General features: G+C 36.5%; 1 protein-coding gene and 1 long non-coding RNA gene across 7 annotated transcripts in view; both read right to left on the bottom strand.

The window, feature by feature from the left end:
* Positions 1-2,410: 2,410 nt before the first annotated feature.
* LOC123866827 lies at positions 2,411-4,975 on the bottom strand. Of its 2 annotated transcripts, XR_006796263.1 has the most exons (4): positions 3,897-4,975; positions 3,615-3,791; positions 2,738-2,882; positions 2,411-2,590 (listed from the first exon to the last, which is right to left on the bottom strand). It is a non-coding gene; the product is annotated as an uncharacterized LOC123866827 (long non-coding RNA). The 2 variants fall into 2 exon arrangements; XR_006796261.1 differs by having other exon boundaries at positions 3,615-4,975.
* A 69-nt stretch (positions 4,976-5,044) lies between these two features.
* Positions 5,045-24,198, bottom strand: part of LOC123866777 (protein ultraspiracle homolog) — a 43,930-nt gene continuing 24,776 nt past the window's right edge. For 4 of the 5 annotated variants that reach the window (XM_045908471.1, XM_045908477.1, XM_045908488.1 and 1 more), the window contains exons 2-10: positions 23,266-23,573; positions 18,351-18,555; positions 12,851-13,076; positions 10,408-10,546; positions 9,712-9,854; positions 9,185-9,260; positions 8,722-8,871; positions 8,237-8,286; positions 5,045-8,014 (exon numbers count right to left, since the gene is read on the bottom strand). In XM_045908471.1, the coding sequence (XP_045764427.1) occupies positions 7,793-8,014; positions 8,237-8,286; positions 8,722-8,871; positions 9,185-9,260; positions 9,712-9,854; positions 10,408-10,546; positions 12,851-13,076; positions 18,351-18,555; positions 23,266-23,452 (1,398 nt within the window). In that variant the 5' untranslated portion in view covers positions 23,453-23,573 and the 3' untranslated portion in view covers positions 5,045-7,792. The remainder of the gene's footprint in view (positions 8,015-8,236; positions 8,287-8,721; positions 8,872-9,184; positions 9,261-9,711; positions 9,855-10,407; positions 10,547-12,850; positions 13,077-18,350; positions 18,556-23,265; positions 23,574-24,198) is intronic. The other variant, XM_045908504.1, reaches the window with a different exon arrangement.

Below are 24,198 nucleotides of genomic sequence, written 5' to 3'. Positions count from 1 at the left end.
TCGGCCAAATCCGTCCTGTAGTCTTTGCGTGATTGAGTAACAAACATCCAAACATCCACACTTTCACATTTATAATAATATTATATTAGGATCAATGACTTAAAATACCCATTTACCTAGGATCCACATGCCCAAAAATACTATCACTGCTCACTTTCATGTTCAGGAAATACCCTGAAGAAATTTTTCAGCCGATATACCCAACGTTCATACAAAGTTAGTTAACTTGAAAAATTACACGGGAGCCTCTGTAATAAATTATGTTCTTTTGTTGAAATTATCTAAATAATTTTTGTATACATCCAACCAGTTACGACCCACAAAATGTCTTCCCTTGTGTATATTAAAGACTAACATCGATGATAATTTTCTACATCCTACATCTACAATAGGAAATTTTATGTTTATGAAATGTTACATCAGGGATTTTGATTCTCGTACTAGTCGATTATAACATAGCAAAGCGCCTATGCTCATGCGACAATATACACGCTGACCTCTCTGTCCGTATTATATCCGAAAGAGTTTTCAAAATCGGTTCCGTAATTTCAGACATTACCCCTACAAATAAACTTTACCTCTTTATAATATTAGCATAGATTAATATAGTTACTTACCGAAAACAATTTACATAACATATAATAAAGTATGTATGACCCGCATAGACCAATAAATTCGGACGAGAGGAGAGCAGAGCTTTAGTCTTAAAAGTTCAAATAACGCTACACGAGTATGAAGTTTTATTTTGAAATACAAAAAATTGTGGCAACTATTGACTACTGTGGCTATTGTGGTTACGATAGTCCAAATTCTAAAAAAAAATATGATAAGAATAATAATATTCTGTGGTCTCTGATATTATATGTCACTGTAAAATTGTAAATACTCTCTTGTATATTCTGTTGCCATTTCGCTGCAATCTCAATATGGAGAGGTTCACAATCTTTCGACAGTTTATAATCTCACGAGATTGATTCTGTTAAATTATAATCTAATGGTATTTACAATTTCACGGATACTTAAATTTCAAATGTTTACATTGTGAAATCTGATTTTTGAACCTATCATATTGTGTACCTACCTCAGAATTATACCACGATAATTTCAGATCTTCAAGGAATTTTTTTTGTTTATTAATACTGGTTAATTTTATAAGTTTAATTTTAAAAATGATTTTTGTATTGAGGTAAATAAGACTGGCCTGGGCCCCAAGTCTGCTATTTTACATGATTTGTCATTGAACTACAATGCAATTTTAATTCAATTACCATTGGTTCACAATTTCGTAGTCTACTAAATTCACAATGGTCGACCGATGGTCTTGTAATTGGATTGTAGTTGCATTGTAGTTGGTATTGCCATTTGCTCAAAAAGCGTTTGCCGAAATGAGTCCAAAAAAAATAATACATATTAAAAACGTTTATTTAAGCCAGATTCGATTATAAATGTTATCTATTTGTGTTTTAAAGATTAAGCCTTAAGTAAAATTATCATAATAAGCCAAAAAGATAAATTTTAAGTGCGATCTAAAAAATAAAATGTCAAAAATAATTATATTTCATCTGTAATTGTCGAATTGACATTAAATGTCAATGTCATTTGATAGTTCTGCAACTCATAGAGATAGTATATAAACAACTTTATTTTAGTATTTTGATTTTTGATTTTTGAGGCGACTTGCGAATACCTACCTAGGTAGACAGAATATTTAAATCTGTGAAGTGTGAATATTATAAGGGACTGCGAAAATGGTAGTAGGGGAGCAGATTTCGTCGCTGCTAGACTATTTGGAGAGCCATTCCTGTCACTGCAACCGCACCAGTGACGGGGCAAAGCCTGGCTAAGCGGCGTTCGCAGGCCAGGCTTGAGCAGATATCGAGGCCAAAATGCAGACGCATTTTGGCTCAAGCCCAGGCGACGGAGAACTTGGCTGCAGCAATTGTCAGACTGGGGACTGCAACAAACCAAGCTGCTGCTAGGCTGGCTGCAGCAATTGAAAAGTTTGCTGCTGTATTTAACAGGACAGCAGGAGGAGCAGGAGATGCAACGAGTGTTGCATTCCCCTCGAAAAAGGTTGCCTTTTTATTCATTTAATGTCCCACAAAACAGCTGTCAGAATCAGAATCTGATGACTACATTCAAGGTACAATTTAGTGTCTGTTCAAAGAAATTAAATGGAAAATACTCTGGTAATGGTGTCAGATCAGCAAATTATTATGAATCACTATGCTTGGAGTTTCCAATATTAATCTAATCAAATATTGAATAGAAACAGACATTACCTTGTGGAATTCCATGATATTTAAAGAAAAATTAATATTCCTATGTTTCGCTACAATCGCTTAACAGTTATGCGGATTATAGGAAAGAAATATTAATTTTTCTTTAAAAATCTAATCAAAGTCTAGTCAAAATTCAAAATCATTTATTTCAATTATTTATTATTAATTTCATGCATTTCTCCACAGCCTGTTGATGAGAGTCTGCTGCAGCACTCTACCTTCAAGCAGACCGTGGTTAACTCGATGGCTTTGTGAATGCTGTCCATCAATAGCACTTTCCAACTCTCGGCCCTTGAATTGTGTTCATCCTAAAATATACAATAATGTTGTTTAATTCATAATAATATTACTCTTATATATTAAGGATATTTTAATCTTTTTATGTTAAATGAATAAACATATTTGTGGAAATTTGTTGTTTTTTTTAAAGAATAAACAAAAATTAAATCACATACCTGTTGCAGATGAAGAGCTTCCACAGGCATGAGTGGAGGCACGTGCGTTGGTCTTGTTTGCAATACTGTGCAAAATATAACATGCATTCACAATCTTGCCTGTGGTGATTGACTGTAATGCAAAGCATGTGCTCGGAGCAAACATCTGAAAAAAATAATTTGTAAATAAAACACCTATCAATCAAACTATAATATTTGCTATAGTTTATTTGTCTAGGACACCCTTTTTTTAGGGTTCCGTACCTCAAAAGGAAAAACGGAACCCTTATAGTATCACTTTGTGTCTGTCTGTCCGTCCATCCGTCGTGTCTGTCAAGAAACCTAAAGGTTATACCTATAAGTAGGTAAAACCTATACTTCCCGTTGACCTAGAATCATGAAATTGGGCAGGTAGGTAGGTCTTATAGCACAAATACAGGAATAAATCTGAAAACCGCGAATTTGTGGTTACATCATTTAAAAAAAAAATGAAAACCTGTTTCAATTTTCAAAGTAAGATAACTATACCAAGTGGTGTATCATATAAAAGGGCTTTACTGTACATTCTAAAACAGATTTTTATAGTTTTTGATTTATCATGCAAAATGTTGGAAAAATACCCGAGTAAGGAACCCTCAGTGCGCGAGTCTGACTCACACTTGGCCGGTTTTTTCATATACTGTCTCAAACAGGATTTTATTTAATAAAACTATACAGCGTTCAACTCTATTGAGTGCAGTCTATTGAGTGCATTAAATAAAAATTGTGCTATGGTGTTCCCTCTATGGTGTTGAGGATTGGGGTGATCTTTGTTTTCTTCAGAGGATAGCCACTGTCACCTGAAAATCCAACCAACATTAGGAAACCTACAACAGTTAGGAAAAGTTGAATTTCTCACTTAGCTTTCATGGCATTCCGGTCATGCTGGATGGGCCATTTAACATATTTGTTAAATTTGGCATTGAGTGTCTCTGTAACTTGCCTCACAGCTCTTGACACAGTCTTCTGTGGAGGGCACTCTGCCCAACTAATGTCTGGTATGAGATGGTGTATAAAATACTAAGGCTATCAGAATCTGCAACAGTAATACATTACATTCATACCTACCAACTTCATGTATTCTTAGATTATAGCCATGCCTTTAGAGATAAGCAATGATAATTTGAAGTTGTTTTCTAACCTTCGTCTCCGCAAATATTCCATCATTCCGTTGTGGTCTCGGAATAAGTGGAGTGAGCTGCTCCACTAGCTCCTTTACAGTTTCCTTCCCAAGGCGAAACATTTTTACAAAGGATATATCCTGAAAGGGGTCTATATTGCTCCTTAGCAAGCGAGTATCAATATCAACTCCTGAGTATCAACCGCGTTGGCCAATTCCAAAATATTCCATCTTATTCTAGACATTATGCCTAGGTGTTCACCTTACAACGTAGAAAGATAACAACTAAATACCCAAACTATTGCTAAACATGATGTTAAACCCGTAAAACCAAACAAACACTGGCTTAAAAGCAATGACAGCACAATGGCGCATCAATGATAGTTCACTGGCGATTCAATGGTCATTGCAGCTGTCAAACTATTAGCAGACTACGCATACATTCGATCATTGGCTTGTCATTAAGTACGGGACTACCAACTATTTACAATTGCGTCATTGAAGTGTCAGTGGCACGCCATCGGAAAGCAATTGTGACGCCATTGAATTAGTAGACTACCAAAATTGCTAAAAGTAACAATTAAGATGTCATTGATAGACAACTGAAACACAATTGCAATAGTAGACTTGGGGCCCTGGACATTATTGTCAAAAAATTTAATTTAATAAAATAGGCCATTTGACACAGTTCCGATCCTGCAAGGATGAGGTATAAACAAATAATATAAAACAATAATAATTATTAACCATAATTTACTTCTTAATTAAAATTAAATTGTACATGCAAAGACATAGGTACGTATTTAAAATAATATTTACAATTTCATTAATAAAACTTAATAAAGATATTAAACTAACGAAGTTTCTTATAACTTGATAATAATATGCATTCTAAAATGCATATTTTATTAAAGCACCAACAAATTTTGTGGCATAACCAACTAGTACGGCACCTCGCATGCTGCAGACCGAGCACGTACAGGACGCAGCAAAAAAAAAAGCGGCCAAGTGCGAGTCGGACATCGGAGTTGTTTGATGAAAAAAAAATATTTTTGAGTTTCAGTTCTAAGTATGGGGAACCCCCAAAATTTTTTTTTTCTTCTATTTTTGTGTAAAAACCTTAATGCGGTTCACATGGGTTCACAGAATACATCTACTTACCAAGTTTCAACAGTATAGTTCTTATAGTTTCGGAAAAAAGTGGCTGTGACATACGGACGGACAGACAGACATGACGAATCCATAAGGGTTGCGTTTTTTGCCATTTGGCTACGGAACCCTAAAAACAGTGTCAAAATGGAGGTCGGAGAGCTATTGTTTTATTACGAAATTGTCGTGCTTTTAAAGCATTAAACACCATATAAAAATGCGTCGCGCCCATCTTTTCAATCAAGAGACGAGCCGCACGCGACATCGCAATCGTGCAGTGCTCTGGATTAACTGGTCTGTGGTTCCGTGACAATGCCGATTGCACCAAAAGTTTATATCGAAAATAAAACGCGCGCGACGTGCCGCGCTAGTGTGTTATGGCACTTAGGGCAACGGCCCATGGCGATATTTTGCGACTATATCGGCGCAAAAAGGCCGCGATGCTGTCGCCGGTCGTCTTGACCATGGAACCATAACTCTACCTTGACCACGGAACCATAACTCTGTATCGCCTCTATAGCAATACAAATTGTTGTAGTAATACAGTTGCGATGCAGAACATGGCTACACAGTCACGACTGCCTCCTCTTCCGATTTCGTCCAAAAATGTCACGTGTTGGCAAATTGGATCGCCATGGGCTAGTGGTCCTTAAGGACTTTTTATTTTTAATGGTGACCCGATTTTCAAAAGATAATAATTTTTCTTTAGATAATTTTAAGACAGCAACAACGTTTAAACACGTCCTGCCGACAGCTGTGAGCCGTTTAAAAGATTAACATCAACAATTTTAGCATTTAATAAAGATTTGGTAGAACATTTTATCATCTATACTACTAACGCTTTATATTAGATAGGTATATGCTACGAACATCTAATAGAATTTATAATTTCCTATGAATAGTTTCATTTTATCGATCGATCGTGTTAAAGTTACTTTTTTTTTTTTTAAAATAAGAAGAGGCGGCCTCCAATTATAATATTTAGCATCACTTATTGATTGATTACACCGATTATTTACACATTTTGTGTACTTTGTACCTACTCATCGAATGTTTTTTTTTCAACCTGAACAGTGGACAATGGACACAATAATTCGCCAGCAACTTTAGTCCAGGGATCAAATAATATAATGATGTACAATGGTAACCTCTACGATTCCTACTGAAAACCCAAAAACAATTTATTTCATAGGTACTCTGGATTTGTAATATGGACTGTTGTTAAAATAATCATAACTTCGCTAGAATTATGTATTTTAATTCAACAACACAATATTTTATGTTTATACTATAAAATTTACAGTGATAAAATCCTACATGGAATGATGGAATTAAAAATGAAATTAATTATTGAATACCTAATCTTAACACATGAATATAACTTTTGAATAACATAATTGATAGATTTGATTTGTTTTGTCAGAAATTTCTTAAAACCCAATTTCAAGCAAATTGAATTATTAATGCCTTAAATATTATATTTCATTCTTTATGGTATTATATAGTTTCTAGTCTATTTTGATTCTTAAAAAAATTCATCCCGTATTTTAAAATATACACCAGGGATATATTATTTTTCTGGAAAATTTCGCCCATTTCATTTATTATAATTCTGTACTGATAAGTATGATTTAAAATTGTGATATTTTAAAGATTGTAATTCCAAATAGTGCACATTAGTGTAGGCACAATTCCTTAGCATTTATCACTTCAGGTCACGATGAATGTACATCTATACACATTAACAATCATAATAATAATTGCTATTATACCTTACATTAGTAAAAATATAAAAATAATAATAAAAGTATAGTCTTTGTTACTAAATAGAATAATATTTAACTTAATCGACTAATTTTATTAAACCCTACATAGGGCTCCGTCAAATTTTTTCCCTAAGAACAACTCACGAGAGAATGACCAGCATTGAAGAATCATTTATAAAGCTCTGAATCGCCATACAAATTGACAGATAACTCGAACTAAAGTGAACAAACAGTATTTCTTCAGCTCCAGACTTATATATTGCGTTACTTAAGTTCTCTTCTTGAAGATAAAATAGGAGTCCTATCAAAAGAGGTACTTTCTCTAATTCAATTAAAAAAAATTCACACAAGCTCACTGGGTTTGTCAACACTGGGATAAAAAAAAAACATTTTAGAATTACAGTACTTTTCTTTGTGACAAACCAATTTTGGTCTTCAGGCTATTCCTAAAAACAATAATGCAACGCTAGCTGATTTGGAAGTAATATTTTATTTGTTTATAACATAACAAATATTGGATGACAATATCTCCCTTGTATATAGTGAAAAGATTATATTTTTCTGCTGTTTATCCTGTGAAACGTGCTCTGAATACACTCCTCTTTAGATGCATTTCTCGTGGTTTATTGTTTGTGTTTATATATCGTTCTTGGAGTTGTGTCCTTTTATTTCCCCACTAATGATATAAATACCACCTCAAATCTCCATCTCGAAATTTTCTGTATCTAGGCAAAAGTAGTCGCATGCAATATAATTCGCGATTCGCGTCCCTCATCCCGCGCGAGATTCGAGTTGAACCCAAGCTTTAAAAAGACCTTGAAGGTGGTCTTTAGGAGCCGGATTAAAGAGCTCCCTTGTTGAATCATACACCGCCTCTCGTATAATTGGCGGTAAAAGCTTTTGAGCATATGGTACGGCGATCCAAGTCTTCGAAATAGTGATGCGAGCTACTTACGGAGTTTACAAACTTGAAGTTGGTCCTTCGGAGCCGGATTAAGGGTCTTACATCATGGTACTAGTATCGATGGGTGGCGCGTGGTTACGCAACGCTTCTCGTATGTAGTTGCCGATGTTGCCTTCCGCAATCAGGTGGAAGAAAAATAGGTGCTCGAAACTCTTGAGGGATATGGAACGGAGAGCTGGTAGCCTTAGAAGAAGAGACGCGAATCTGCCTTCTTCGGAACTATGTGCTCGTCGACAGTATTCGTCCAGGCACGAGAATATCTGTTGAAGAAATTAAATTACTCAAACGGAGAATTGCAGCCCTATCCAAATGAATGATAGTTTAGTATTGGGACGTTAATCGGGTATTAAAAACGTCTATTAATTCCAAATATTGCAATGATTTCTTGCCAAATACAATTTCGATTAGTATGATTAAGAGTTCATATACTATAACTTTTGCTCAACAGACTAGAATTTTCTGTTTTTGTAGCTGTGACTTACCTTTTCTCTTAAAACATCGACGTCTGGACGATTTTTCAGCCCTTTAATGTCTGAAATAAAATAAAAAGCAAATGATAAAAATCTAGCCCAGGAACTAGTGTATCTCAAAGCACAGGTACTCATCTTTATTGTTATAACACCGTAATGTCTCTGATTTCTTATTTGTACGAGTGTCAGGTTAAAACCGTTGGACGGGTTTGCATGAAACTTTCGAAATTCGAAAGTCGATAGTCGCTTTTAGTAACATATATATTATTATAGACTATAAATACTAATGGGTTCATTTGATCTCGGGCTACAGATTGAATTTGTCACGTGGACGAAATCTGGATTTAGTCGTACTAGTTTCCTTTTTTACTATTTTGGTGGGAAACCCTAAAAAGGGGGTAGTTACCAAGTTCAAGATCTGCCCCTCACGCGTCTGCAGCGCCGAGTTGCGGTGCAGGGTCATGCCTGCAGATCGGGACGCTAAGGAGGTTAATTACCCGGGTTGAGCAGCACGATGGCCTTGAGCGCGACGTACTCAGCCTGGTCCATGCGCAGCGCGCGCATCTTGAGCGACAGCTCTGACAGCACGCGGTCGAAGATCTGCCCCACGCCCGCCTGCAGCGCCGAGTTGCGGTGCAGGGTCATGCCTGGAAAACACAACACTTTCAAATAATAATCTTTGCGTCGCAACCTTTTCGGTTCTCCCTACATTCAGGTGTTGAGCGAAACAGAGTCATCTCTCTCGCTCACTGCCTAAACTCGCGCGACCTCTTGTGGTATGGTGATCATAAAGTAAATGGGGAACAAGTTCGAAAAAATCTATGAACCAATTGCATATCAGGTGGTTAAAATTACGTTACGGTAATCGGTAAATCTGGACCGCTACAAAAAAATATGTTAACTATCTTTAACCGTGCACCTTAATGCACCTGGACAGTAAGACAAAAGAATAGCATTTACCAGGCATTAGGCACATGAGCTGTGGCGGCGCGGCACTTCTCGTACCATCCATGTTTTCTCGCTCATCTTCTAGGTACTGAAATGTAAACAATACATAATTAAGCATTAGGTCTGTATACTGTTGAAGGCTAAAGGCGCGCTTTTGCACCTTCTGTTAACTTCACTCACGTCACAAATTCGTTATTTTACCAACAGTATTACATTTGCGAGTGAAGTTACTGTAAGATGTCGTGGGTTGTGCAATTGAATATGGCAAAAGTATAAAAACTGCAATAAATATAAACGAGTCAGGTCACTCAAAAAATTGTAGCGAATGTGTGAAAAAAAGTGGACGGGGCGGGGGCGAACGCGAGGCGAAGATGCAATACATATTCGTTGGCCTATTACCGACTCCATGTAAATACGCTATTGTGGTGTCGCCCCGCTCCCGCGCGCTCTCCCGCCCCGCCCACCACTGCCGTCGAATGAGTGATCTTGACTCCGAAAGAGGTACAAACTACAAAATCCAAGAAAATTTCTCAGCTTACCTCCATAGACCGCCAGGCGATGGCGAAAAGTAGCAGTTCGTTCCACGACGCCTTGATGAGCAGCACCTGGTCATCCAGCTCCAACTGGCTGAAATGTGGGATGTCGCGCGCCCACACCACCAGCGCGGCTATCTGCTTGTTACCTGGAACAGTCGAATGCAAACCCTTAAAGAAGCTGAGGACCAGCTAATGCACTATGACATGAAATAGAGTCGGCTGGCTCCTCGCACGGCGTATCTCTGTAGCCCAAGATCCGCTTCTGCAACCGCGCGGATCCGCTTGAGCGTTCATTTTCAAGCGTATGTCAAAATAAAAAACCGGCCAAGTGCAAGTCACACTCGCGCACCGAGGGTTCCGTACTCGGGTATTTTGCCGACATTTTGCACGATAAATCGAAAACCATTATGCTTAAAAATAAATAAAAATCTATTTTAGAATGTACAAGTAAAGCCCTTTCATATGATACCCTACTTGGTATAGTTTTTACTTTGAAAATTTAAACACATTTTAATTTTTTTTCTGTGATGTAACCACAAATTCACGGTTTTCGGATTTATTCCTTTACTTACTTCAAAAACACAATATATTAACAATCAAATGAGAATGAAATATCTTGCAAAGGTATAAACTGTGTTGCAGAAGTATATATTGGATAGCTCCTGGAAAATGAAAGTGAAACTGATGTGCCCAGCTTACCTATTTGACACAGGCTGGAGACGGGCGCGCGGTACCGCGCCGGCACGTTGCTGTCGGGCCCCACGCGCAGGAACTGGAACTCCTCGGTGGGGTCCGCCACAAGCGACTCCATCTCCAGCAGCCGCTCGATTGATAGCTCCTGGAAAAATTAAAGAATGCCTCCTTTTAGTTAATCAAAATCGAATTCCAAATATGGGTAATTGTAATACTGTTTTAATCGTAAAAAATTTTTTGGAAATAAAAATTGGAGATAAACACGGCAGCCAACCCGACGACGCGAGGTCGACGTTTACAAACACCCGATGTGACATGAATCGTGATGCAGTGCAGAGTGTTTTTAATGAACTAATGACCACAATATAACGACGTATAGAATATATCTAGTGGGATTTGATTAGTGTCAACTGTCACATCAATCGTACTTTTAACATCACAGTTAACGGATAAAGCATATATGGCGGGTGCGTTCTCAAAATGTATACCTAGCTTTTTTCTACAACAGATAACAATCATTCTAGAAGGTAGGATATCTGATTATAAATATACAGTTACATTTTTATCGCGTCAAAAAGCCATAATATTATTACATTAAAATATTAGACGTATGGCAAAAAATTCCATAAATACATATTTACCGGCAACGGCTTATCTATATCCTTCATAGTTCGAAGGACGTGGACCTTAGCCGGGGCCACGGAATAAATTATATCGATAACCTTGTGACTAACGAACTAACAATGTTATACTAAGAAGGTATTTTATATTTGAACCACTTTACTAATTTATATTTGAACTTTCGGTAAGTAGCTCTATTATAATATATTCTGTACTTTCAGCCGTATGGATTCATGGATGTTTGGTTTACTTTGCTTTAACTATGTGTAGAATAGGTCCTTTGTAGTGTATTTTATACTATGTTATATTATATCTTCTGTAACAGTTCGAATCTTAGGATTTCTCTTAGCTCGAACTACGATAAATTCTAAGGTTCTCTAGTAAAACAGTCTTACTAATAATAATTATAATAAGAGTACGAACTGTTGTTCTGTGTAATGAAGGTAATCGTTAATTTCGGAAGGAAGGAATTCACTAGGAATTATTCAGACTTTACCGTGGCTTTTGTGGTAAACTCTTTTAGTGAGCAAAAGTCCGAAAATATTACATCAGTTTTGACTTTTACTATTAAAACTTGGTAATTCTCGGGTTTTACTGGAAGATCATAGGATTTACCGTAGTTCAAGCTTATACACACCTTAGGCACCCGAAGGTCGAGCTTACATTCTATTTATATGGGCATTCATTTGGTCATTTGTCATTACAAAGTTTTGAATGACAAGGTTTATAGGTGATCATTAAAAGTAAAGAAATCCACGCGCGTCACTGCCAATGTTTATTTTAGTATAGTCATCGTAGTTAATTGCCTGAGACATTTTGATTGGCTACTTAAAGTTTAATTGCTTAGTATTACAGGTAAGCTATTAAAACTAAGTGATAAAGTTTAACATGTTCACGAATATAAGATTGCGTTAGAAAAACATGACAATTGTCTTTTATTTTTTTTAACTCGAGCTGCCCATCAAAGTAACATCTATTGAGGTAGAAATCATCATCAGCTATGTATCCACTGTTGGACATAGATACTTAGGCGTCTTCAAGGTAGCGGCCACACTTTTGGTCATCGATGTTTCCCATCCAATTAGCGCCCTAGCTGCTTTTCGGAAGCTGAGACATCCTGCTGTGCAGTTTCTGGCGTACTTAACGTGTGCTTTAGGCTTGTATAGACGTACTCAAGAAGATTTGCCTAGACTGCGCGCAGAATTATCAAATGATACTTGAGAGCCGCTATTTAGGTAATAAAACAGGTTCACTTCGACTTTACACAAGCACAGTTCACGACAGTAGGGAACTTCCAACAAAACGTCGCGCGTCAAGGCTTCGACGTCACTGGCAGGCGCCAAATGTTAGTACATTTGATGACGCAGGTAGCCCTATTTTTCTTTGTTTTCACGTCACGTCACCATAGCCTAATATTTGACATATCGTCCATTCAGAATCAAACAATCATTTTGATCGATTTGTTTTGGGCATAGATATGTAGTTTTGGGATATTGGCTTTTAAACTCAAGTTACACTTCATTTCTCAGTAGGATATGTCAGGTCCTAGTTGTAATAATTCTTTTAAAATTTATAAGCTTAGGTATATTTTTAATGCCCTTGAGGATAGGTATAATAATAATTTATTGTACGACTCTTGTTTTCAATGCACGTTGTGAGTTGGGACTGCCCGTAAATTGAAACCCATAGAACTTAAGGAATACCATAATTATGTAATTTAAATGTGTAATTCTGTGGGCGGTTCCATAACGAATAAAACAAAACCAAGAGTTCCCTCACTCTAGTTCATTCTGACACAAGCGAGTTGTATAATTTGAAGCAATGTTACCTGAACAGAACTGCTCGGATGCGCGTCTTCAGCGCCTCGGGCCGCCCTCTGCCTCTCCTCTTGCACGGCCTCGCGCTTCATGCCGCACGCGAGGCACTTCTGGTATCGACAGTACTGACATCGGTTCCGTTGCCGCTTGTCGATGATGCAGTTTCTCTCTTCACGACACGCGTATGTTAGATCTTTTCTCACCGTCCGTTTGAAGAAACCCTTGCAACCTTCGCAACTGAAAAACAAGTTTACTAAATTTAACACTGAAGCTGAACCAAGAAATAACAAGAATGTTTATCTATGTAATATATAAAATTGTAAAATTTCACTCTGGTGAGAGGCTTCGGCCGTGGCTAGTTACCACCCTACCGGCAAAGCCGTGCCGCCAAGCGATTAAGCGTTCCAGCCCACTCCCATCTTAGACTGCATCATCTCTTACCTATATGTCATAGAAAGCAGTGGATATAATCGGGGATATAATTTTTATCTACTGCCCATGCTAGCCGGGCAGGTGAGAGTGCAGCCAGGGCTAACTTGTATCTGAATATTTCCGGGACCCAAGCTAGCTCTGTGTCTATTTTTCTGCAGGATCTAGCCATTTTTGTTCACATGAAACAAATAAATCTTTGTTGCCACACATTGATAAACTGCGACCTTAGTAAAAAAAAATATACTTATTCAAAACATCGTTCAATTTAGGTAAATAGTAGAGTAGGTATAACGCGATATAACGATATTACAAAGTCAATTAAAGAAGAGTGAAAGTCATGACCACAGAATACATTGGTATACTATGGTCATGACAACCGTATTTATCAAAATTGATAAGCACATTGTGACACTATCAGATTCGCAGTTATAGTCCCAAAATGACTTCTCACGCGCCATTTTTATTACTCTATAAGTCAACTGTTATGTCCAAAGTATGGTTCACCTTTAAAATATGGACTAAAATCGTACTTTTGACATGATATTTGCACATAAAATTAAAATGGCGCGTGAGAAGTTATTTTTAGGGTTCCGTACCTAAAAAGGAAAATACGGAACCCTTATTGGATTACTTTGTCGACTGTCTGTCTGTCTGTCTGTCTGTCCGTCTGTCGTGTCTGTCAAGAAAACTTACATTACAAACTTACATTCTTGGAGTCCAGGATTCTTATGGAACAATTTAAGATTTTTATTATTTGAAGTTGGAAATAAATTAAGCAACAAAATAAACAAGTTCTTCCAAGGTACGAAATTGGTGCACGAGTCCCACACTCACACTTGACCGGTGTTTATATACATATAAGATTCTACAACAGAAAAATACAATACACAATTTCAAGGCACAAGATGCCTTGAAATCAATGCGTTGTTGTTGAAATATTGTAATTTTTCAGCTTTCACGTAAGCGGAAATGATGCCATATTGGCAGCGCGCTCGTCCCAAAAAACCGGCCAAGTGCGGGTCAGACTCGCGCACCGAGGGTTCCGGACTATAGTCATATTTTTCCACGTTTGGCACGATAAATTAAAAACCATTATGCATAAAAATAAATAAAAAACTGTTTTAGAACGTACCGGTAAAGTCCTTTCATATGATACCCCGCTTGGGATATTAATCTTACTTTGAAAGTTGAAAATACTAATTTTTGTTCATGACCAGATTTTAATATTTCTTTTGGGATGTAACCACAAATTCACGGTTTTCCGATTTGTTCCCTTAAGTGTACTAGGACCTACCTACCATGATTCTATGTCAATAAATTTTCTACACAGACACCATAGAAAGACAGACAGATAACAAAGTGATTCTATAAGGGTTCCTTGTTTCCTTTTGAGGAACGGAACCCTAAAAAGGGCTACCTACTTGCTAAAAAGTGAAAACTATTTTGAAACGAGAATCCAAAACGAGCGGAAGAAAGAATGCGAAAACCAAACCAGTTTGGGTAAAGATATTTAATGAACACTAAAAAATGTTACATATACGGGTTCGACGGGCTCTCCGTACAAGCAGATCTCAATCGGGATTCTCAAATCTCTCCACTATAATAATAAAACACACTGTATATTTTAGTTAACTGGAATAATATGTCGATATTTTTATTCTTCCTTCCTTCTTCTCTTTTGGTTCAACATTTCTCCATATCAAACAATACGAGCTATTCATCATCATCGTGATCAACCGTGAGACGGATTTGGCCATAGTGTGCCACGCTAGCCAAGTGCAGATTGGCAGATTTTCAGACATGCAGGCTTCCTCAAGATGTTTTCCTTCGCCGGTAAAGGAAGTAATACCTAATTATTGCTTAAAACGCACACAGTCGTAACCTCGAAAGTTAGAGGGTGCGTGGCCAGGATTGAACCCGGACCCTCTCAACTAGGAGGCCGAGCTTCTATATTACTACGTAGAAGCGAAACATCACTCCCCCGTGTCGGGGGTGTGCCCATACTGTCTCAGATAAATAAAACAGTGAATAACTGTAAGCGTACAGTTTTACAATATTAATGTCTTTGCTGTAAGTCCAAAATTATAATTATCAGGCGTGGAAAACATGGCCGATGATTGATGAAAATATTTACTTTTAACACGGTAAATTATTATGTAAAGCAAGCGTTTTAGATCAAAATTGACGATGCTATTGTGAAAAGCGATCGCCCACGGCTTTGTACGCAGGGTGCTCGGAATTTATCAATTTTTCATAATTATCTTTATGGTTTGTGTCTCTTTTCACTTGGCTATGCGGGCTATCTTTACATTGAATAAAGGTAGCCGGCTGGACTGATAAGTAACTTGTTATTAATTATGGATCAGCCTGCCAGGTCTTACATAAAACAATGTTTAAGTCTGCACTACCTACTGACAGAAGACTAGAAATAAAGTTTGTATTTAAAAATGTCCAATCAACTAACTAATGTCTAATAACTTCAGTAAGGTATTTAATATCCAAAATAAAATCCAATATTTTCTTTCCTTATGAAACTAAATAGGCCTACTATTACTATGTCACGTGACCACGTGAACGATAAAGCAGAATACTTTAATGAAGTCAAAATAATTATGGAAACGAATTGCTAAATCAATGTAGGCAGTAGGCACCTACGTCCGATACCCCTGCTCCATTTTACCTGCCCTCGAATGAATGATTTTTCAGCCTTAAGGTATATTCTCAAGGTAAAAATAAAATGTCTCTTGCATGGCATTACAGGCGGCGACCGATCGATAGAATTGTAAATTGTTTCAATAATACATTAGTTCGGATTGTACTAAAGTGGATAGGTATAGAATGTACACTGGCCGCCTCCCACGCCCTAGTAGCGCACTAAACTGTTTGAAGAATTCCTTACACATACAATATAAGTATAAAGAACACGCGATAATAATAGGTAGATAAAAATATATTCACGTAAACATAAAAGGAAAATTCTGGGATACTATTTACTAGCGTGCGGAATCTAAGGAAGAAATAGTTTGAAAAGAATTTACCTAATTTATACAATTATATGGCTTTTTTAAGACTGGACGAACATTAAGGAAAAATACAGTAAATTAAAAGAAACCGGGGTAGGCCTTATATCCAAATATGGGATCCTTATATATGGTTATTGCCAACTCAATTAATAAATAATAAAATAAGACAATAATAATAGCAATAGATATAAATGTAGGTATATAATACTAGTTTTAACATTTTCAAATTAACAAATTTTATTAACTAAGCACTGTACAAAACACATCATGTAAACCTCACACACACACATACAAAACACCTAATAAACCTATTTACTAACAAAACTAACATAAAGTAAAGATAAAAATTGTAGAATAGAATAACTAGATAGTTGTAAGAAAACCTATTGTAAGTATTTGAAGATAAGGAGTAAATAAAGGCTCAATAAATAAATAAAACAATTTCTAAATCTATTATATAGTAGTAGACTATATTATTTTCAGTTGTGTTATATTTTTAGTATAGCTAGACGGATTTGCCCACGTTCCTACTTAATTGTAAAATTCCAGTTCACCAATTCAGGCTTTCAATCAAGCAACTCGACCGCGGCATCTCGGAAATCGGAATACCGATGATGCTGTGCTGAATTGAGAAGTAACTCGGTTCAAGTGGTGAATCGTGATGTGCTGTAACTTATATTTCGTATACTTGAGAATTTAAAAAAAAATCAATTTTAATAAATCTGTAAAGCCTTACTAGGTGAGTATACCAAAACGAATTATTTATCAAATATTTCGTGACGAAATAAGTATTACAGAAATTATATTTTATAAATAGTATTTAGCTCCCCAAAATATAGATTTAAATATAAAACCACACAGGTACCAAATTGTATGAAGTTGTAAGTGAAGTGAAGGTGTCTCGCGTACCGTAAAAGGTAAAGAGTTGAAATTTTCACAGAATGTAAATTTCTATTGCCGCTATAACAACATATAATAAGAATCTCAAAGTGGCCGCCTTGAAAATAAAATGTTTTATTTCTTGTACTATGGTACGGAACCCTTTGTGTGCGAGCCCGAGTCGCACTTGACCAGTTATAGAAGGTAGTCGTCTAGTTGTCTAGACATGCTTGTGCTTGTAGTATGTAATTATACTACTTACTATAGCTGTAATTACAGACATACTATATCGCTCTAGGGAGCAAATAATCACACTTCACACTAATACCTATGCCTACCTATTATAAATGTGAAAGTTTGTGTGTATGTTTGTTACTCTTTCACGCAAAAACTACAGCATGGATTTGGCTGGGAATGGAGATAGATTAAGTATACACTGGATAAACACATAGGCTACTTTTTATCTCGGAAAATCAATGAGTTCCCACGGGATTTCAAAAACCTATATCCACGCGAACGAAGTCGCGGGCATCAGCTAGTACCTACTAATGTAGAGTCGTAGATAGATTGACACATAGGTCAATAGGATATGACCTTAAGTTAGTCTCATCACAACCATAGCTATACCTAACTACTCTATCTGAAATCTACATTTTCCTTTTTGAAATGTGTAGGAAATAAATTGATAGATAGAATTAAGAAAAGTTCAGTCTCCATAAAATAAGCTTAAAGAAACTATTTTTATGAAATGGAATCTTACGAGAGACATAATAAATAGCAGAATCTACATAATACACCAGTCAATTTAGGTACAGGTTTTAAATGTTCCTAAAAACAAAGAAAAATGACGCATTAAGAAAAATAAATGTTTCGCATGCTCCTGCATTGAGTCCGGATTATATTATAATATTTCACCTACGAATATTCGAAAATTTGTTTTGTCGCGGCTTCGACTGAGTGAATTTCAGGGTATACTTTATATTAGATCCCATAAAAGGCAACACCACTAAAAATCTGCTTCAGAGGCCTAGCGACCAAACGCGAACTGAGCTCAGCGCCGGAGCATCTGATAGTGTGTAGGGTATGCAGATGTTCGTCCAGCGCGCCGCGTCCATCAGAAAGCTTTATGATAGACATTCCTGAGATTATGCGACCGGTCTAAAAGTTATTTACTAACCTATAAACTCCGTAATGCTTCCCTGACGCTCTGTCGCCGCAAATAGAACAGAGGTGCTTGGAGCCGCTAAGGGGATGATTCGGCGGGTAGTTCCTCATGGCTGGCGGGGACGTGGCGTCGTCTCGCATGCCGTCCAGCATGGCAGTGTCCGGCTTCATCTCCGGCGGCGACATCGGCGACATGAACCCCGCCTCTATGTTTAGCCCTAGAAAGAAATATTTCAATTAGAACTATGTAGGTACTTCCTCCTTGTACATTGTGGAGTCTACATCTGAGGATGCGCCGATGTCGGCGTGAAACGTACGTTGAGTGTGTTTTAGAAGATTTTTATGGTGGTATAGTATGATGGTGGTGCGTACTGCTTGTTTGGTTGCTTGCTTTTCCTGCATGTCTATTACTGATGGGAGTCACATACTGCACGTTGTACCATACTTTGTCTGTTATAGCGAATTAAGTTTGTTGTTCCTTGAGCCATCAACAGAGTTACTTCGTTTCTATAGCTTATTGTTTGTGATGAATAAGATTTATGGGTTTCAATGAGCCACAAAACTAAAACTATTCTTTTGATGGGTTTCATAAACTACCCTAGCTAGGCATCCACTCACATCCTTGGTAGAAAGACATCCTAAAGTATTTTTGCTACACCTAAGTATAATTATTACTCTACGTAACCTTAGGTTGTTTCCGGCTTGGCTTTCCTAAGTTTGAATCAATAACTTTATATCTGTACTTCAGACAGTTAAAGATCACCAAATGACCTAACGGTCCAGTAAGATTTCAAATAAAACTCAGGATACGATGCTCGAGGGGTTTTAGAGTAACCTCATCTATTCCTTCTTGCAGATTCACTAATATTATTCCTTATCACCGAAGATTTTGCAGTCTTCGAGATATAAATAAGTAGGTACCTACCTACTTATCATAATAAATGAATGTATTGCCAGTTGCCACATATTATTATGTGTTGTAGAGATTATTATGCATATCGTTATTCATAGAGGTAGGTAGGTACAATTCGGTAATTCCATCAATTCATGTCATGGATATTAATAAAAATTGCGTAAGTGGTGACTCTATAGATTTATCGAGTATTCCTCACAAGTTGACAAAATGAAATATTTTTTCGATGCTATCTATCTATACCTACTTACGGCCGAAATCAAAAACCAATCTATCTGTAATGTGTCGATAAGTTGCTGAGCAACGTTGTTTTTTATCAAAAATTTAATGGTATTCTTTGACAAGTAACAATGTTGCTAAGAAACTTATTGACAGATTACAGATAGATAAGTACATAATTAATTTCGGCCGTTAGATGAATTGGAATCGCAAAATGTAACATGGAGAATGGTTGTATAGAAAATAAGCAAAAATGTAGCTTGTGATTCAGAAAAACCTGATCGAACCGGTCCATTAGACTGGAGGCTTTGTGGCCAGTTAAAAATAAATAAACAGACACCCTCCCGATAAAATTTTAATAAAGAATACTTTTGTTTGACAGACTTATTTTAAAAAGATAGATAAAACTTTGTTTATTACTTTTTTTTTCTACTACTTGCTACATTATTTTGTCTGTATATAAGGTTACGAGGAAGTTGTTATAATATTTTATCATAGAATTACTCATAGTTTCAAAAGAACTGTTTTTACAAGCACAGTTTCCGAACTAAGCTAACCAAGTTAAGCGCTGTGAAGTTACAGTTGATACAGGAATAACAGATAGGACTTTCTTTTCGATTTCAATAAAAAATACGTGATTTATCTAACTAAAAATATAATAATCAAGCAATTCAACTTTACTTTATATTTATGGTATAATAAAATGAAATCAAATAAGAAGACTCGCATAAGTAAAGATCGTGTTTACGCCATTAAGAGCACGTCGCGTCGCAAAGCTACTAGATTATACAAAATTCACAAGGAAATCGTTTATGATAATAAAAAGGCTGCGCAGTTTCAAAATCAATTCAAAAAAAAACGATATTCAAAAAAATGATTTTTGCATAGGTTGACTTCCTAGGTATTTGTCGATATCCTGTGCTCATCATAACATAGCAACTACCATACAATATGAATACCTAACCGATAATAATAGGTATAGGACTCAATTGGACATCAAAATGAAAACATTATAAACATTGAATATTAAAACAATTGAAAATATGGAAATTACTTTCTAGTTTTAAAATACTATCATAACCTTAAAACAACCGATATCGAAAAATTTCAGGGTCCGAAAATGGTACAGCACCATAGACCATACACACTTTAAGGCATGTTATACCAACAGAAGATAGAAGAAGAATATCTATAGGTAGGTACCTAATAGGATATTACGACCAGGTAAAAGTAATTAGTAAATTTTTTCTTTATTAGGTTTCCCATCGATAAAATTGGATAAGTTTCATCCTATTTCATATTATATAATTTACGAAGCCTCTGTACTCTACATAATATGTAACCGCTGAAAAAGGTCGATTTAAAAAAATAATTAAATGGAAACTCCGCTTATGGTCACGATAACTCCGGTATTACAAAAGAATCTGTAATCTTTTGAAGCTTCGGAGTTACGCCAAAACCGGAATTCCGGAGTTCAAGCCCTAGGCTAGGATAAACAGTTTTAACCATAGACTTACGAATTTTTCGCTACGCGCGCTGTTTTAACTTGTCCTTAAAGTTGAGAAGTCATTTTTTTCTCTATTGTACAAACAACTTGCCAGGTTTTAATTTTTCATAACCAAATAGTACTTTTGTATTCAGCATTATAAATTACAATTGCAAAATAAAAATGCCATTCGGAGGCACAGCGCCCGACAAAAGAAGACTTGAAGATGCCCTAAGGAGTGGTCAAAAAGAAACTTACCCAGCCTCGCGAACTGCGAAAGCGTAGGTATCGAAACAAAAGTTACTTTATTAAAAGAAGTAACCTGGATGTGTTTTAATAAATGAAATCAGATTAGGTATAACCATTCCGACATTTATATTCATACTAGCTGATACCCGCGACTTCGTTCGCGTGGATGTAGGTTTTTTAAAATTCCCGTGGAAACTCTTTGATTTTCCGGGATGAAAAGTAGCCTATGTGCTAATCCAGGATATTATCTATCACCATTCTGAATTTCAGCCAAATCCGTCCAGTGGTTTTTGCGTGAAGGAGTAACAAACATACACACACACACACACACACACACACACATACAAACTTTCGTCTTTATAATATTAGTGTGATTCCTAAAAATTTATTCGACATTTAAATCAGGTATCAGATTTGTTATCAGGAATTATGATTAAGGTAGTTTGATATACCTACAAAAGAACAATATGCGCAGATAAAACAGACATATGCATTTAAACGCAACGCAGTTAGGTATCTACTTATTATCGCGTATCATTTAAAAGAAACTAGATTCAGTCCTCAGATATAAGACAAAACAGTATTTCGACACAAGTTACAAATAACTTTTAACAATACACTGATAAAATAGCATGCTTTAGTTTGTGTATAAAATTCGATACTTACATACAAAAAAAGCCCTGTCTTCCCTGTAAAGAGAAAGTTACACGATTCCCGATTTGAGTTTTTTTTTAAATCAAAATAAAATATTTTTAATGTAGGTATATTCTATTGATTTGCGTCAAGTCTTTGCGGTTGTAGAAAATAATTTCAACGACTAATAACCAAACGAGAAGCTGGTAGGTACCTACTTAATAAAATATATTATAGTTACCTACATACTGTCGAATGAGGAAAATTACTTCTAAACTTCTAAACGACAAAAGAAATAAAAAAATAATGTTTAAAAAAAAAAAAAAATGCTTACCGAATTCCCACAAAAAAAGCTCTGATCTCATTTCCAAGTAAAATATAAAGTCAAACACCTACATAAGAGAAATGGGTAGAAAAAATAATTTGTTGACATGCCTTGGAAGGAACTCAACATGAGGCTATAGGTAGGCACTGCTAAACCTACCATTTTACCTATTTATAGCAAACATTAATTAAACTTTAAAAGAACGCATAGAATTATATTATTATCTACCTGTCTATAAGTTTCTAACTCGTAAAAAGTATGTATCTTTCTGTATATTAAGCTCTATCTTCCTAGGACAGTGGTCGAGACTGACTTTCGCATTTATATAATAGGTAGGTATGGACAATTCTATGGTACTCTTCGGAATAAGTTATTATTTATTAGCTAAAGTCACAGAGTAGAAAATGGTTTTCTAGAACATAGAAAATAGTGTTATCCTTGTCGTCTCAAACAGCAAAAATTGTCCACTTCCATGTGACTTGATCGATGGCGAACTGTGAACTGTCTCAGTAGACAATCAATCAATCATAGATGTAGTAGTAGCACAGTAATCACGAACTCTGGGCTTAGGTTTAGTAGAACTTTAAATCGTTTTGCTTGGATTTGAGTTCAGGTGTGTATGAATATTCGAATTACATAAATACTGACAGAGGAGCATACCAAGAGCTTCCTAATTAATGAATATATGTAATTCGGTGTCGTCTTGGCAGAAAATTTCTACGTTGGCCGAAAAATCATCGTTACCTATACGTTCAGCTGTAGACGCGATATTAATAAAGGTATTACCAACACAAATATCAGGTAAAATAACACTTCAAAGAAAGTCATTTCGTAAATTACGAATTCTAATTACTGCTGTCATCTCGACGCCTTTAAACTAGAAATGTAATTTATCTGCCACTTGGCTTATTGAAAAAGAATTGCTGATATATTTCTAAGTAGGTATGAATTTTTTTTAAAGATTGCCAAGAATGCAAATTAAATCCAACCACCTAAATTAAGTTCAAAAACTAAGTAAGTAAGTCTTAATAAAATTTTTGGTTGGAATGATATATTTTTAACAAGTTGCTCGTAGAGAAACAAAATAAGATTGACGTATTTACATTGCATGTCGATCGAGCAGTCAACGTTGGGTATGCTGGAAGGAGTGCCAAAAGTCTGCAGCATGTTGGTGGTGGGGGCCGGAGACGCGGGCGGCGGCTGCTGCGGCCCCGGCGGCCCCGGCCGCGCCCAGTTGATCAGCGCAGTCACCGACATCGTCGGCTTGTCTTTCTTCGCCACGCTCGACATGGCCACGCACTAACATCCTCACATCACTGCACTATACTCGCTCTACTCTACACAGCTACTCAAGTTCACCACCGCAACACTACTTGTTGATACTTTACGAACCGGCGACACATGAACACACCTATTGAATAAATAAAATAAAATATTGTTCGCAATCGCTAATGCGCATACTAAGACGTAGGTACGAATCGCGAGTCACTACGAAATCGTCACAGCTACCGGCAGGGACAAAGCAGACATCGTTGTGACATTGTGATAGCGGCTGCTATTGCACCCGATGCGCCGACGCAACACTGCTGATACAGTGCACCGCATCAACAATGCGCCCGCGAGCTTCAACACGGAACGTTCGCTCGTGACTAATGTGCGCTTAAATTCAACGAGCTCGAAATTGACAAAAAATGTACCCGCCAACTTCCGCGCGGTTACCGGCATGAAGGTCTTAACTCAACAGGCTCGCTCAAGGTCTGCTTACAATCATACGTGAATAAATCTCATTTTTATATCGAAAAACTAGTTGCCATAATCGATTTTTTTACAATCGCGTTGGCAAATGATATGAAATTGAAGTAAATAATTTAGGTATTTCATAGATGTTATAATAGGAATCATCTAAATAATTGGACTTGTTAGCTGTTGGCCTTCGGAAGCGTTGTTGCCATTTCTGTAATTAAATTTTGCGTCACTCATAGACCGAACACCCTGCGCTAGCCTCTACCATTAAATTCGCTATGTCACTGGCGAAT

The sequence above is a fragment of the Maniola jurtina genome, chromosome 1 (assembly GCF_905333055.1).
Source record: "Maniola jurtina chromosome 1, ilManJurt1.1, whole genome shotgun sequence".
Classification (NCBI taxonomy): domain Eukaryota; kingdom Metazoa; phylum Arthropoda; class Insecta; order Lepidoptera; family Nymphalidae; genus Maniola; species Maniola jurtina.
This window is presented reverse-complemented; position numbering and strand designations above follow the sequence as displayed.